The 17,242-nt window shown below is 39.1% G+C and overlaps 1 protein-coding gene across 1 annotated transcript in view; it reads right to left on the bottom strand.

Moving 5' to 3' along the window:
- SCUBE2 (signal peptide, CUB domain and EGF like domain containing 2) overlaps window positions 1–9,053 on the bottom strand; it is a gene marked incomplete at its 5' end in the record, with an annotated part of 60,559 nt that extends 51,506 nt beyond the window's left edge. Inside the window, 2 exons of the mRNA XM_081313418.1 lie at window positions 453–575; window positions 8,945–9,053. Coding sequence (XP_081169544.1) covers window positions 453–575; window positions 8,945–9,053 — 232 coding nt within the window. The remainder of the gene's footprint in view (window positions 1–452; window positions 576–8,944) is intronic.
- Window positions 9,054–17,242: the final 8,189 nt, after the last annotated feature.

Below are 17,242 nucleotides of genomic sequence, written 5' to 3'. Positions count from 1 at the left end.
TTGTGGTCATAGGTCAAGGACTACACATATATATATAATGTCTATCATGTTGACCACTGGAATGTTTGCATGCAAAGAGATACATCACTTTTTTAAAAAAACAATGTAAAATACATTCGGATTTGAACATGGAATAGGATTTGAAACATTTTGTAACCTACATAAATAACTTTATATGGCTTGAAAAGCAGAAAACCGAATAGCCTGTTCAAGTCTACTGGGAAAAGAACCCGAAATGTAGTCACTTAAAAAATACAATCAAGAGACTGTTATGAACCACGTTTTATGAAAGTGTAGTGAGATAAAGTTTGTTAGGTCACAAAAATTGCTTGCTATGATATATTGAAATAACATAATTTTACAAATACCTGCATTTTGTCACTATTATTCAACCAGATATTGGGAACAATCACATTCAGTCAAATCCAGCTTTATGGTTTTAGTGCACTTACCTTCACATGTTTTTCCTTCTCCACTGTACCCTGGTTTACATGTGCACTTATACAATTTCAAAGTATTCTGACAAATTGCATCTGGGTGGCAATCATCAATCCCTTGTGCACATTCATCCACATCTGTGCAAAGCGAAATGAGAGTGACAGTGTAATTAAAATCTACAGCAGTAGCTTCGTATATGCAGACCACAACATTTGATCAAAAGCAATAGTTAACAGCATGACTTCTATAGACACCTTGGCACCATGATCATCACCCCAAATGGCATGTATAAAACTAAAAAATTAAACAAAAATTAGTTTTTGTGGGTGAAAATGGGTGAAACTTTGATGGTCTGATGTCTTGATTCTTTATGGGGAGGGTCCAAAATGATAACCGGAGCAATATGTCTTAGGATGTCTTTCAGCCTTGGGCATCCAAAGAAGGAGACAGAGTACTTTTCCATATTGTTCTATTAACCATGGGCTTGATCCATGCCCTCCCCACTGCCTTTGTTAGACTGAGAAGGCATAATTGAATTTGAAAGGTGACTAAGGGCTGTTCTCAAATCTAGGTAGTATGCAAGTTGTAGCCCTATCTACAAGAGGAAGATAGAATAATTAATTAGTGGAATGACTTGCCTCCAAAAGTTGTGGGTGCTCCAACATTGGAGGTTTTTAAGAAGAGACTGGACAAGCACTTATCTGAAATAGTATAGGGTCTCCTGCTTGAGCAGGGGGTTGGACTAGAAGACCTCTAGGTCCCTTCTAACTCTGTTATTCTGTTCTGTTCTAATCTTGTAATAACTCAAACTCTTATCTCCACCCACCTGAACTGTAATAAGTTCTACAAATAGCCAAAACAGTAGTTGGTGGAGAATGCAGTATACTACCATGAATATTCATATCAATATGATAGGCTCCACATTAGCTACAAAGTGCATTCAAACTTAATATGGACCACTTTCTGTCTATATTTATTTATTGGCTTGAAGATAGGCACTTGATGTAGGCTCCATACTGCCTACTTTCAGACTTATAAATAAATATACTTTAATGAAATGACATCCAACTATCCATAATATTTATTCCTATTTATTTACTTATTAAATTCTATGTCATCCCATCTTACCAAGGCAATTCTAGGCAGCTTACAATAATTCAAAAATACTGTATAAAACATTAAAGTAATAAATAAAGAACTGTCTGTGGGGCTGAGTTCTGTACCAGCTGAAGCTTCTGGATATTCTTCAAGAGTAGCCCCAGCTAGTTCACGTTGCAATAGTCCAACTGTGAGATGACCAGGGCTTGAGTGACTGAGCTCAGGAATTCCCAATCAGGAAAGGATACAACTGGTGCACAACATGAAGTTCTGTAAAGATTATCCTAGCCCAGGGGTCAGCAACCTGAAACAGTGAAAGAGCCACTCGGAACCGGTTCCCTCACAAAAGGAAAAACTGGGAGCCGCAAAAAATGTGTGCGCATGCACGTACATGCACGTACATGCGCAGAACAGGGTTTGACTGAAGAGTGGAGCCAAGGCGAGATATGCACCTACCCTGCATATTTGAATTGATTGGTTGAACTTTTTTACTCCCACCTTTTTTTTTTTGGACTGCACAAGGCAGAGGACTGGGAGCCGCAGGAGACGGATGAAAGAGCCGCATGCGGCTCCGGAGCCGCGGATTGCAGACCTGTGTCCTAGCCACTTGCCATCTGCGCATTGAGCAGGAGTTGCGAGTTTAAAAGAATCCCCAAGTTGCATACCAACTGGGATAGTGCAACTGCATCCAGAACTAAAGATGTTAAACTCCCAGAATCCAAGCTTCATGCACCCAAAACCACTACGTCTTACCTGGGTTCAGCCAAAGTCTGTTGTCTCCCATTCAGATACCCACGACCTGCAGGCACTATGAGAGTGCAGTGATAGCATCACTTGGGCCATCAAGGATGGCGATGTAAATTTGAATATCGTCATGGGATGGGGTACTGATGGCACCCCATCCCATGATGATGGATGATCCCACCCAGAGGTTTCATGTAGATGTTAAAAAGGAAAGTACCAAGCCCTGCACCATGCCATAAAGGAGCAGCTGTGGACTGGAGCTCTCACTCCCTATCAACACCAATTGGGACTAACCTTGGAGAAAGGAGCCAAGTCAGCACAAAACTGCATTGTCTAGTCCAGGGGTAGGCAACCTTGGCTCTTTTATGACTCGTGGACTTCAACTCCCAGAATTTTTTTTAAAATCCCATTTATACCCCGACCTTCTCCGAAGACTCAGAGCGGCTTACAATCTAAGCACAAATCAAATGTGCTTAGCAATAGCCTTCATTCTATGTATATGCCTGCTTATTAGGGCTTTCGCCCCCCCCCCCAAGCGGCATTATTACAAAGTCAGAATTCCTGAGCCAGCATGAATTCTGGGAGTTGAAGTCCACGAGTCATAAAAGAGCCAAGGTTGCCTACCCCTGGTCTAGTCCCACATCCTGCCACCAGTCAGATACTATGGTCAATGGTACTGAAGGCCACTCACAGGTCAAGAAGAGCAAGGATGGATGCACTACCTCATCCCACTTTTGCTAGAGATCGTCAACAAATGCGACCAATGCTGTTTCTATCCCATAACCGGCTCTGAATCTTGACTGGAAGGTGTCCACATAATCCATTTCATCCCAGACCCTCTGAAGCTGCCATCCAACCACCTTCTTTATCACCTTCCCTAAAAAGTAGGAGACTGGATGGAAATTATCCAAGGTGGGTGATATCAAGACATGGATTTTTAGTTCCGGTACATGCGCGCGGCGCTTCCGGATGCACAGGAACAGTCCACTTCCTGCTGTCCGTTTCTTTCTTTTTTGGAGGACCCTGAAAAGGGTCAAAAATCGCCCTGGAGGGGCGATTATCGAGAGGAGGACTTCCCTGCAATCGTGGAAGGGCGGCAGCCCTCCGCTTGAATCCGGGACAATCTCCTTTGGCCTGAAGAAGAAGAGACCGGCCATAAAGATGGCCAATCACTAAGCCGCTCCCTGCCGAAAGCCAAAAGCACTACCCAGCACTAAGAAGTAATCTGGAGGACCTGGGGGAGCCTTTACCTTTCCTATTCCCTTAACCATCTTCCCGTGGGACTTTCCTGAAAATCTCCTTCCCCATTTTTTGAGAAAACGGCGAATATCTACTCTGGGAACAAATCTTAAAGCCTTAAAGCTTTAAAAGAAATTTAATTAATTCAGCAAAGAAATTAAGCAATTTCATCTGTATTTACTAAAAGGCTCCTATTTTTTGCTGGGGATCCACTATCCTATCTTCTCTCTAAGCTGTGAATTAAGGAAAAAAATTGGACTAATGTTACAAAAGTTCTATATTATATTAATTTGGAAAAAAACAAAGAAAAGAAAGTTTTTACATTGCATTTTATATGTTATTGATGACATCTTGTGGCGAAACTTGGTACAGCAAGTAAATTTCTTTTTTCTGTTGTGAGAGCTGACTGAATAACAGAGCTGTCCTTGACATTATTCTTAAAGATAAGTGTGGGAACACCTGGCACTGAAAACAACTTTTTTGGAGGTGGATAATCCTTGATTCTTATTAAAATAGCCTCCATGGAAGATTTAGCTGCAAACAATAACGAAACGGATGAATATATCCCACCACTTGAGTATAAATTGATACTGGACACGATTTTGGCAATGACAGAGCAAATTAAAGCCAAACTGCAAGAAAAATCTGACAACTCAAAGCCACCAAATCAAATTCTGACTTTAAATGAGGAAAAGGTAACCCAAAAACCAAATAGAAGAAGTGGAAACTAACACTAAAATAGGAGATTTCAAAGAACAACAAAAGCAACCTATAGAAAACCTTAGTCCAAACTTTAATGGCAACTACAAAACTTACAACTCAAAAAGCAACAGCACCTAAAGAAAGCAATACTAAGAGTGAAGACACTAAAGGCCTTCAAATATACTATATTGAGAATTCAACTAATCAAATGACAATCATAATACCAGCTACTACTTTCTTCCTAACCCAGATAGAATTGGAAGAACAAAAAGACTTGACTGATAATGACAACTATATTACATCAATCATCAAAAAGTGAACTATCAAAGCAAAACTACAATGGCTACAAAGGGGATATTTTCCTTGCAAAATTGACATTTGGATACGTTCCCTGGATTCAAATAAGGGCTATAGGAAGAAAGGAAGATACATTTGAGAATTTAAAGATGCCAAGTGGGAAGCCTAGTTGGCACAAAAGGAAGGCAAGAGTTAGATTTTAAAAACTGAACTTGTTTCTTTTTTGGGATTCCTAAAGATAGACTATAAAAATATCTTTCTATGGATTAAGGGGAATCTCTAAAAAATATAATTGATTCTATATTTAGCTTTTGATCTGTAAGGGAAAACAAAAGTAAGCTCTTTGAATATAATTTTGAACTGTATTATAGAAATTGGAATGATATATCAAAAGATAGTATTTTAACAATTGATGTATGGTTAAGACGACTTATAGATGTTACTTTTGAACTATATTATAGAATCTAGAATTTTATATATAAAAGACAGTATTTTAATAATTGTTGAATGGTTAAGATAAAAAATATACTTCTAATAATTGGTGATTTGTTAAGATGAAAACTAGACTTTAATGGTAAAACATAAGAATGTTTTGTAACGAACAATGTAAGTTTTGTAGACAAGAGAATTATTCTTTATTAAAATAGGGAATTGTGGGTTACCCAAAAATTAAGCTTTCTTTTGTATACTATAGGCTATTCTAGAATATTTTATTGCAATTAGATAAAATTTAAAAACAGGATATTGATATGTATTAGTGAAAATATATTGAAAATTTTAATTGACTAGGTACAACTAGAAGTGTATTAACTTGACTATTTTGACTACGTGATAACTAAGGGAATCAGAGACGGAATCCCTGTTGATGCAACCTGAACTATTTACAACTTGTTATTTGTTATTTTGACTACCCAACCACCATATTGCTTCACAAATACATGTATATGTAAATATTAAAAAATCAATAAAACTTGTAAAAAAAAAGACATGGATTTTTGAGGATTTTTTAAGGGTCCTGGAAACATCTCTTCCTGCAGTGAAGAATTTATCACTGCCTGAATTCACCTGCCTTGGAGGCTTTCACCAGTCAGGAGGGACAGGGATCTAACTGACAGGAGATTGCACTGACAGCATCAAGGACCCTGTCCACTTCATCAAGTCCAAAAGGCTCAAACTTTTCTCGCATAATTGGGTAAGACGCATTTCTAATTGACCTGTACCATGCATGGGTTCTAACTGGGAATAAATCCAAGTGACTTTATCAGATGTTCCACAAATTATTCTGCATAATCCTGAAGATGATCACACAAGCACTCCTGTCTCAGGAGGGACTGGGTGATCCTGAACAGAGCCACTGGGTGACACTTTGTAGACACAATAAGGGTGGAGAAATAATGGTGTTTCACCACTCTTACCACCACAAGGTATGCCTTAATAGCAGCTCTGTGTCCAGTTGAATTCATCCATTGTTTTCCTCCAGCAGTGCTCTGGGCATCTCTTAGCCCTTTTCAGAACCCACAGCTCCTCCATGAACCATGGGGAGTGTTGGGAACAATAATGGGTCAAGAAAGGCCACACAGGGATGATCCTGTCCAAGGTCTTGGCTGCCCTTTTATTCCAAGATTTAACTAGTGGTGGGATTCAGCCAGTTTGCACCATACCGGTAGCTATTTTTTTGTTGCCCAGGACCAGAATAGATTTCCGGAAGCAGCATCCACACAGAGAACCGGTTGTTCATGTATTTGAATCCCACCACTGGATTTAACCAAAGCTTTGGCAGGATAGTGCAGCAAGGCCCATGGGTTATCCCCTAGTTCCCTCTATAATATACAATTCTGGAAAAGAAGGAATATGAATATGAAATTAAAAAAATGAAGAACTGGGAATCCAAAAGTAGGGTCCATTGCCCTTCTTTTTATGGACTGCAAACCCTTCCCCCAATCGGTTAAGACAAAAGTTGGCAATTTTTCTTCCTTTTGGACAAATAATTAATGGCTAAAATGTAGACCTTGCAAAGACTTATTGTACCCTTTCACCCAAACTGAAATTCTTACCTTGCTTATATTTGGAATGAATTCTTTAATGTGTTTGATGACTCTCAAATGAAACTCCTTTTGAGGACTGATGATGGATGATATTAATACATAGTAATTAATGTTTATCAGATGTATAGAATAGTGTATTTTAACTACTAAAAAGACTTTAGTATCTTTTTGAAATAAACTGTGTTAAAATGAAGACAAAAAGCGAGTCAAAAAGACTCACTGGAGAGTAAAAAAAAAAAATCAGGATGGCAATTGTGACCAAAGAATCACACGTACAAATGGAAGGCGATTTGACTACATGGTTATGGATGTTTTGAATTTTTTTATTCCACCCCATTCCTGCTACCCTTTGAACTCTGTGGCAAAGAACTAAGTGGACTTGTCATTATGGCATCACAATTAAGTAATGCTCTGCTATTAGCATCAGTTCCTATCACTGACATTGCAAAAATGTATTATGACATCACACATGTTCTGCCACTTAATATTTCTATCACAACATTACACACATGTAAGCTAAGTTTATCTTGTAAAATATGTTTTGCCACCTGCCCGTCAGCTCTCCTCAGAAGCGCCTGACCAAATCTCTTATCCTTTCAATGCCATCTGAATAATTTGTCAATTGATTTCTTTTTTCATTTGCTATTTCATTTACCTGTATTCAACTGATTTTTTTTTCTTTCTCTCTTTCATCCCACAGGACAGTAGATTTTTCATTAGCATTGTATAATTTTGTTTTTGCAAGCAAGCTCTTTAGGAATGGTTCTGACCAGCAATGTGCAAATATCTGCTCCTTTATACAATTATGCCCCAATGATGAATCATATTCTGGATATCATTATGCCTTTTGCATTTGCAGTATGAAAATTCAGGCAGGTACATAAGGGATGAAATTTATATTATACTACACTATTGCAAATGTTCCATCACTTAGATGCCTATAGTATGTTACAAAGACTCAAGCTCAACTTGAAAAAGGGATCAAATATATACATGTGTATACAGTATGGCTTGACAATTGTTCTATATATATTTGACAATATTGTTTTACAAAATATATTCGAAGGTGAAAGAAAAGCTATAGGAGTAAGAACTTCTATATTAAATCAAATAATTAGGTTCTATTACATCAATATTTTTATTTAATGTTTTTCACTCAAGGTGAAATTGATTAGGCTTAAGTTATTATGTACTGGACACATTATGTGAAGTTGTAGCTCTGATGAGAAATCTATAATGCCCAGAAAGTGAAAGGAAAGAGAATAACCAACAGCAAGGAAACTGGATTTGATTATAGTGACAATGGATGTACTACAATATTACTACTACAAGGCAAGATTGGAGAAAAAAAATCATTATGCAAGTCTATATGATCACTAAGAACCAGTACTGACTTGATAGGATATAATCATTTAGTTTATACTAAGGGGGAAATATTTTAAAAATCTTTTATTTTTGGATTTTTGTAAAGTCCAACTAGATTCTATAAATTCCTGTCATCTATTTACTTATAAAATATCAGGTGTATTCTATGAACTATTTCTGCCTTTTACAAAACACAATACAATTTCCAAAACTGTCCCTATTGAGAACCTTCTAAGAGTTACTATGCACAACTCTATGCATATTTATTCAAAAATTAGCCCACTGGCTTTAATTATGTTTAATCTTCAGCAACTGTATATTGGATCACTGCTCTAGTTTTTCTTAATTTCCATTCGCTTGTTTAAGAGCTAGAAATTGGACCTTCCCAAATGTAAAGCACTAAAACGCTAGCCCTAAAAATAGCTGAAATGTCGAATTTAGTACTCACGTGTCAAAGCACTAAAACAGATGAACTTTATGCAAAATGGGAACGTAGGAGACCAACTGATTTGCTAGATAACCGCTGCCCATTTCATAACCTCCCCTAGGGAGGCTGATTCCACCCACACCCCATCTCCGAAGCGTGACCCGCAGTATGCTGTTTTCTTGCCACAAACAAGACAGATTTCCTCTTCCAAAAATTCACCCGCGGGCGCAATGTACCAAAAGGACGGGAACTCGCCTCTAAATGAACACGGCTTTCTGATTAAAAGGGTCCAACAATGCATTTGCCCAAGAGTGCCACAAATGCTGATTGCTCGCGGATTCCCAAGCGAGTTTAACTTTTTAACTCCCCAACAGGCAGGAGCTTTCCCCGCCTTCGGGCAAGGGGCATAGACGGACGCGAGGCGGCTCAGCTGCTCGACTCAGCGGACAAGCTCACTGGATGGCATTAAGGGCGCAGCTCCGTTAACGGCGACGCTCCGCAAGAGGTTTACTCGCCAAACGCCCAACAGAACACCTCGCTCGCCCTGCCTACTAACCGGGGAAAAGGAGCCCGGCGACGCACAACTGACCCTGGGGAGAAGCGGTAAGGAGCAGGAACGGCGGCGGCAGGAGGAAGAGGAGGAGGAGGAAGAAGAAGAGAAGCGCCTGCACGGCGGAGCAAGGATGTCCGGACCCCATCGATCAGCTGGAGCTGCCTTCCCGAACTGCTGCAGCTACTGCTCTTGCTACCGCGGCTCCCGCCCCCTGGGTCCGGCCCTGCGCTCGTCCCGAAAAAGGAGGCGTCTGCCGGCGGCTGTCCCACCCCGAGGCACAGCCTTCCCTCACGTGCGAGCGCTGCTGGCGGGGCAAGGAGCGGGCACGCGCCCAGGGAGGCGGCCACCCACCGCCTTCGTCCTTTTCCCGCGCTTCTTGCGAAGGGCTCGCGTCGTAATTCAGAAAGAAGTAGTGGGGGGACGCCTGAATACGTCTCTCTCGTCTAAACAGTAGCAAGAGCGATAGCAATTAGATTTATATATCGCTTGATTTTGTGATCTCCTACCCCCGCCCCGCCCATATATATTGCATATAAAGGAGCGCTTTCCCTTGCTGAGCGTTTTAGCAAAAGCTGAGTCGCTTTGGCCTACACAAATTGAGAATGGCTTCAGTCATGGGTAGAACGGCCTTGAATAATGTTGCAAATTGGGAGGGTGGTGGCAGCTTGAGGATGAGGATGCGTTTAAGTTTATTAACCTTCCAAAAGTTCTCCCAATTTTTTTAAAAAAAATCTGATAGGTTGTCATCTCATCCCAGCTTGATCCTCCTGGCACATCAACAAATTGCTAGCTTTCCCAGCCAAGGCTTCTCTTCAGCCCAGCTCCCCCAAAAATACAAAAGGATTTGGGGATCTTCCTACTCAAAGTGTGCAGATTCTGAGCTAACAAACCTTAGTCACTCTTCAGACATCTGCCATGGTGCATTTTTGCTCAGTGGGGGAAATTTTAATGAGACTTTCCCTTATGATGGGAAGAAGGTGATGGGAGATCTCAGGATAAAAAAGTTTATTGAACCACGATAAATACAATCAAAATCACTAGCCAGCCTAACTGAATAAATTATAAGTCCAAGGCCTCAGTGCATGTTCATTGCAAAAAAAAATGGAGCTGGATATAACTACATTTTGTTTGGATGACATGAGGCACATCATTTTTTCCTTCTGCCTTTTGCGGTTTTGTTTCAGCATTATCTTCAGCTTTAGAGAATTTGGAGAATAATTGAAAGTCAGCTTCTTTGCAAGGACCGTACCTGATCAAGCAAAATGCTGTCTCTGAGGACCTGTGTACAGTATAGCCAGCAAATCAAAAACTATCCAGAAGTTCAAACTACAGTATCTTCCCAATGAGGCTTGGTGGTAAATGAGAAAAGCTTATCCTAGTTTTCCTTATTTCTGCCATGGATGAGGTAGATTCAATGCACATAGTATGAACAGTGAACAGGGTGAACTAGAAATTCAGTAAATGAGGGTAGATATGATACTGTTGCCATTACGGAAACATGGTGAGATGAAACCCACAAATGGAACACACAGCTAGAGGGATTTAAATTATTGAAAAGAAACAGACCAAATAAAAGAGGAGGTGGAGTTGCTCTCTATATAAGAAATAAGTACATCTCTACAGAAATAGAGCACAACAATGATGAAAACTGTCTTGAATGCATTTGGGTCAATATAAAAGGGGGAAAAATGAGATTGCCATAGGTGTATACTATAGGCCACCCAACCAAACAGAGGAAATAGATGAACTTTTTGCTAGTCAGCTAACTAAGGTATGTAGGAAGCACATCACAATAGTAATGGGGGACTTTAACCACCCTGACATCAACTGGGAGACAAACTCTGCACCAAGTGGAAGATCAAACAGATTCCTGACAAACCTAGCAGACAGCTTTGTCTCCCAAAAAGTAGAGAAGGGAACTAGGGGGTTAAGTCATATTGAATCTAATCCTCACTGACAGAGATGAAATGATAGAAGGTGTTGAAGCCACAGGAACCTTGGGGGGAAGTGATCATGCAATATTGGAATTCAACATTCTGGAAGCACAAGCAATAGAACACAGTCAAACTAGAGTCTTGGACTTTAAGAGAGCTAATTTCAATAAACTTAGTGAGGGCTTGGGAGGATTCCATGGATGAGAATCCTCAAGGGGAAAACAACTCAAGAAGCTTGGGAAATTTTGAAAAGAGAGATAATAAAAGCCCAGTCTAGCACAATACCAACAAAGAAGAAAAATAACAGCTCTCAAAAGAAACCAGCATGGCTGCATAAAGAACTCTCTGATAAATTGAAAGATAAAAAGGACAAGTATAAAAAGTGGAAAGAGGGGCACATAACTAAAGCAGAATATCAGCAAATAGTCCAAGCCTGCAAAGATGAAGTGAGGAAAGCTAAGGCTCAAAATGAACTAAGGCTTGCGACCAAAGTCAAAAATAACAAAAAAAGCTTCTTTCAATATGTAAAAAACAAGAAAAAAAGGAAATGATTGGTTCATTAGTGGGGAAAAGTGGTAAGAAGGTGACAAGCAACATGGAGGAAGCAAAACTATTTAACTCATTTTTTGCATCTGTCTTTACACAAAAGGAAAAAATAGTCCAACCTATCAAAAACAGTACCATAAAAAACAGATTAGAAACACAAGTTAAGATGGTAAGTGAGCACCTATCCAGCCTAGACAAGTTCAAATCTCAAGGACCAGATGGATTACACCCCAAGGTTCTCAAGGAACTAGCAGATCTGATCTCAGAACCACTGAACTATATTTTTCAAATATCCTGGAGCACTGGGGAACTACCAGAGGACTGGAAAAGAGCTGATGTAGTTCCCATCTTCAAAAAAGGGGAAAAAATGGATCCAGGAAACTACAGACCTATCAGCCTGACCTCAATACCTGGGAAGATTCTGAAAAAGATAATCAAACAACAAATCAGTGAACACCTAGATGCAAACAAAGTCATTACTAAAAGCCAGCATGGGTTTGTCAAAAACAGATCATGGCAGACAAATCTTATTGCATTCTTTGACCAAGTGACAAAATTAGTGGACCAGAGGAATGCTGTGGATATAATTTACTTGGACTTCAGTAAGGCATTTGATAAAGTAGATCATAATCTACTACTTGATAAGATAGAAAAATGTGGGTTAGACAGCATCACTACCAGATGGATTTGTAGCTGGCTGACAGGGCATACTCAGCATGTGGTCCTCAGTGGAACTGCATCTACATGGAGGGAAGTGTGTAGTGGGGTGTCTCAGGGCTCTGTTCTGGGCCCAGTGCTCTTCAACATCAACATCAACGATTTCGACGAGGGGATAGATGGGGAACTCATCAAATTTGCAGATGACACCAAGCTGGCAGGAATAGTCAACACTCCAGAAGATAGGCTTAAGACACAGGAGGATCTGGACAGACTTGAACACTGGGCGCTATCTAACAAATTGACATTAAATGATAAAAAAGGTTCTACATTTAGGCAAGAAAAACTAAATGTACAGGTATAGTATAGGTGGTACCTTGCTCAATAGTAGCAACTGTGAGAGGGATCTTGGAGTCCTAGTGGACAATCACTTAAATATGAGCCAGCAGTGTGCTGCAGCTGCCAAAAAAGCCAACACAGTGCTAGGCTGCATTAACAGAGGGATAGAATCAAGATCACGTGAAGTATTAATTCCACTTTACAATGCCTTGGTAAGGCCACACTAGGAATACTGCATCCAGTTTTGGTCACCACGATGTAAAAAAGATGTTGAGACTCTAGAAAGAGTACAGACAAGAGCAACAAAGAGGATTAGAGGACTGGAGGCTAAAACATATAAGGAACGGTTGCTGGAATTGGGTATGTGTAGTTCAATGAAGAGAAGGACTAGGGGTGACATGATAGCAGTGTTCCAATATCTCAGGGGCTGCCACAAAGAAGAGGGAGTCAAGCTATTCTCCAAAGTGCCTGAAGGCAGGACAAGAAGCAACGGATGGAAACTAATCAAGGAGAGAAGCAACCTAGAACTAAGGAGAAACTTCCTGACAATTAGAACAATTAACCAGTGGAACAATCTGTTTCCAGAAGTGGTGAATGCTCCAACACTGGAAGTTTTTAAGAGTTTCTTGCCTGAGCAGGGGGTTGGACTAGATGACCTCCAAGGTCCCTTCCAACCTATTGTTATTGTTATAACCAAAGTTGAATTCACCTCTCTGAATTCTGAATAAATAAGAGATTAATTTTTCACATTTTTAGCAGATACTGTTGGGTCACAACAAAGGCTAGATATGTGTTATCAAGGTGCTCCATAAAATGATAAAATTCTCTGTATGGAGGTACCTGGACTGAATCTTAGGACAGTAGTATAGCATGATTTGAAATATTGGAAAAATACAGATGAATCTATACAGAAATAGGGCATACCATCAATAATTTTTATTTATTTATCCCAAAGATGCTTTTTCATTAGGCAGCTGGACTTGTTTTTTTTAAAGATGTTTTGCTTCTCACCCAAGAAGCTTCTTCAGCTCTGACTGGATGGTGGGGAATGGAAAGATTTATACTCCTTGCAGACAGCTGGTCATTTGCATTCTTTTAGTGAGTTGTTAAAGCTACATGGAGGCTTATCTGTATCTTCAGGGTCACCTGAGTAGTGCAAATGTGTGTGAAGCCTTCTTAGAACTGTTGAAAGGATTGTGTTGTAGATTGGAGATAGATTATGTCATATCCCTCCTCCTCTGTTGAGGGAGGGCTGTTCAATTTTGACATAGATAGCCTCTTTGACCAGTGGTTCTCTCTGCCTAAAATGTGGACTTTGCTGTCTTCAAAAGAGTGGCCTTTGTCTTTTAAATGCAGATGGACTCCTGAATCTTGTCCTAATGGGTTTGCTCTCCTATGTTGATTACCTGGATGACTGAGAATCTCCATAGATATTTATTTATTTATATGTTGCCTTTATTATTTTTACAAACAACCCAAGGCAGTGAACACATCCAAAACATTTTCCTCCTCCTATTTTCTCCACGTCAGCAATAATACTAATATATATCACAATTGTGGGGTCCTTGGTGCCGCTTGGTCCTTGGTTGTTTTCTTAGAGAAGTTTCATTACCAAACTAGGCAACATCATCGTTAGATGTTTGATAATGAAACATCTACAAGAAAGTTCAGAGAGCACCAAGGATCCCACAGTTCAACCCTGACCTTCTTTCAAGGGAATTCCAATAAATACAGAAAGCACTTAGTTTATTAAAGCCCTTATAAAGTTTTTCCCCCCAACTTTTTAAATTAGCATCTTAAAGACAGGAAATAAAGATTGTTAAGCTGCAGCCTAATCTATTTTTTTTTAAGTTAACAATCCATATTTTTGAAAACTTTAACTGGAAATACACACAGACACCTTTCTAACCTTCTAACAAGCAAGAAAATTGAGAACTGCAAGGTAGTGTAATAATAATAAAGTATGCTGCCCAACTCTCAATGACTCAGGGCAATTTACAACAAAGAAATTGCAGTAAAATCAATAGAAGATTAAAAAAAATGCTAAGCAGCATAAAGTGAGATTCTTCTCCCTTGCCAAAGGCCTGGGTAAAGAGCTCTTAATAGATCCTTTAAAGCAGGGCTTTTCAACCTTTTCACCTATTGTACCACTTTTAGGATATGGCAACATCTGAGTACCACCAGTCGCCTAGCAAGGTGTCAAAAACGGGATGCTACAACATTCCAGATGATCGGTGCTTCTTCTGGGCTCAGCAGAAGCGCCAGGATCAGTGCCAAGCTCCAGCAGGAGCCTGGTGCTGATTCTGGTGCTTCCACTAAGCCCTGGCAGCCCTGAAGAAGCACTGATCCTCGCACTTCCGCTGAGCCCTGACAGCCCTGCAGCTCCAGCCATCTCTCGCTCAGGCTTGTGCGGTGCTGCCACCAGTTCAGCTCATTCCCTTCCCTCGCTACCACTTTTCTAGGATGGTCGCGTACCACCTGCCAGGTGCCAATGTACCACAGGTGGTACCCGTACCACTGGTTGAAAAGCCCTGCTTTAAAGGAGCAGGGTGAGAGCTGTCTGCATCACAGAGGAAACCTCATTCCTGGAGCTATTAAGATGCTAACTCATAGCAGGAGGAAGGGGCAATATCAAGATCTTGGCTTCCCTACTTTGATAGAAAGCAAACTTCTTCCAAACTTCCTTTAACAAAACTCACTGAAAGATAAAGTGACAGAAATCTCAGCAACTGGATTATTTCTTTAGAATCCAAACTATCTGCCAACACATTTCAGACATGCCAAGTAGAAGCCACTAGGAAATTTACTTTGAGAAAAATCAGCTGTAAGAGACTTCTAATCAGTATATTTTAACTGGTAAGCATAGTGCTCTTGATAAAAGGATGGTATAAAACATTCAGGGTTTTTATTCAGTAATTGCTTAGCTAAATAAAAATATTTAAACATCGTTTTTTTATGCAATCTCTTGTTTATATACAATTAATCTAAATTAATTGCTTTGAGGACATTTTTGGGGAAAGGCATAAAATAAAATGTTTATCTGCTGCACATATACAGCTCTGTTTTAACAAAAATATATACAAGGAAAATACTATTTTTAAGTAATAGGTTTCAACATACAATTTCCAGATTTGTGTTTTTAAACTGTTTCAGCAGGGTTTTCCTTGAATATATTGGAGTTGAAAAATCACTAGACAACTTTTCTGTGAAAGTTCACAGAAAATATAAGAGTGCAGTAGTCTTAAAAATCTTGTTTTCCTTCCCGTATTTTTGTAAAACTAGATTTCAGTACAATATTTAGTCCACCAAAGATTAAATATTGAAATAGGGTGAATGTTACCCAAAGACTTCTTAAAAACAAATCTCTCAGATATTGCTATAATACTGTAAACTGTATTGCCACATGTAAATTTATAAAATACACTGATTGGTGCATTGAAGATAAAGGAAAATATTAAATCCTAATATATGTATTTCCTTTTTAAAAGAAATAATTGTACAGCTTTCCCAACTATCCACTTATCTTTAAGTGAACATAAAAGACTATATTGCCAATCTTTTTCCTATTTCTGCTGGTTCCATTCCCCGTCCCAGATGGCCTTCTGACATCCAAGAAAATAGGTGACAAAGCCTATTACACACCTTGAGAATGTCCTTGGACGGTGTTAAAATAAGGTGAAGAATACAGCTTTAATACCGCTGCAGTTGTCCCAAAGGTGCTTTTCAAAAGGCAACTGGACTTTGTTTTTTCCCCCCCTTGAAAACATTTCACTTCTCATCCAAGGAGGTTCTTCAGTTCTTCAGCTGCAATTGAGGCTGCCTCACTACAGAGCTGGGGACATAAAGAAGGAAGCTTTGACAGGGCAGAAAAAGTGCTACTAGGGAATATTTCTGCCATGATTAGATGCAAGGGGGAAAGGCCCCAGATTGGTTTAAAACTGCAGTTTTATTCTCTTACAACATTACAGAAGAGGACATAAAAGTTCTCTTTTTTAAAAAAGCAGTTCTATGTCCTTGAAAAATGTAAGAAGCACACATATAGATGAATAGCACACTGGGTAGATTAAAACAAAATTCTATTGGGGGTCTGTAGACCATAAAATGCACATTCTAGTCCTTACTCTAGTCCCCTAAGTCTATATAGTTTATCTAGTTTATACAAAATAATTGGATGTTGAATCTGCGTTGTTTGCATCCTCATCACAGAACAAATTCTGTAGAAAATGAAGTAGCTCTGAAATGGCAACTTATGAATTAATTCAACAGTGAGATATCCTATTCAGAGTATTTTTGAAAAGGAGTTTGTAGCAGAATTTGATGCATGCAAGAAGTATTAATGTGTGATGAAATGCCTTTCCAAAATTCAAGCCAATTAGGATAAATAATTACCACAGATGGCATATTAAATTAATCTTGTTTATATTAGAAAAAAACTTTATTGCAGTTCAAGTAAGCTGTATCTATACAATGTTTAAAAATACAAATTACAATTAGAAAAGGAATAAAATACTTGCAGTTTCTGTTCTATAAAAATGACTAAAAATGTGCCAAAAATTCTTCACATTTTTATTAAAATTACAGCTGCATTTTGAGGAAAGTAAAGAACCCTAAGTATAAAAGGAACTCCAAAAATGAAAATTAAAACCATGTAACTTTCAAGATGTTTTCATGTTTCCAGATATATTTAACTATGACACTGAGAATTCTAAAAGACTCCGAAGAATTTCATTCTTCTAGAGATCAACATTGCAGTGTCTATATTGGTGGAATACAAATGCATTGTCTATATTGGTAGAAATATACAATGCACAATCACAAAGTTTTGAAGTACTAGTCTGAAACTTAAAATTCTTCATAG

The sequence above is a fragment of the Vipera berus genome (assembly GCF_964194415.1).
Source record: "Vipera berus genome assembly, chromosome: 1".
Taxonomy (NCBI): Eukaryota; Metazoa; Chordata; class Lepidosauria; order Squamata; family Viperidae; genus Vipera; species Vipera berus.
This window is presented reverse-complemented; position numbering and strand designations above follow the sequence as displayed.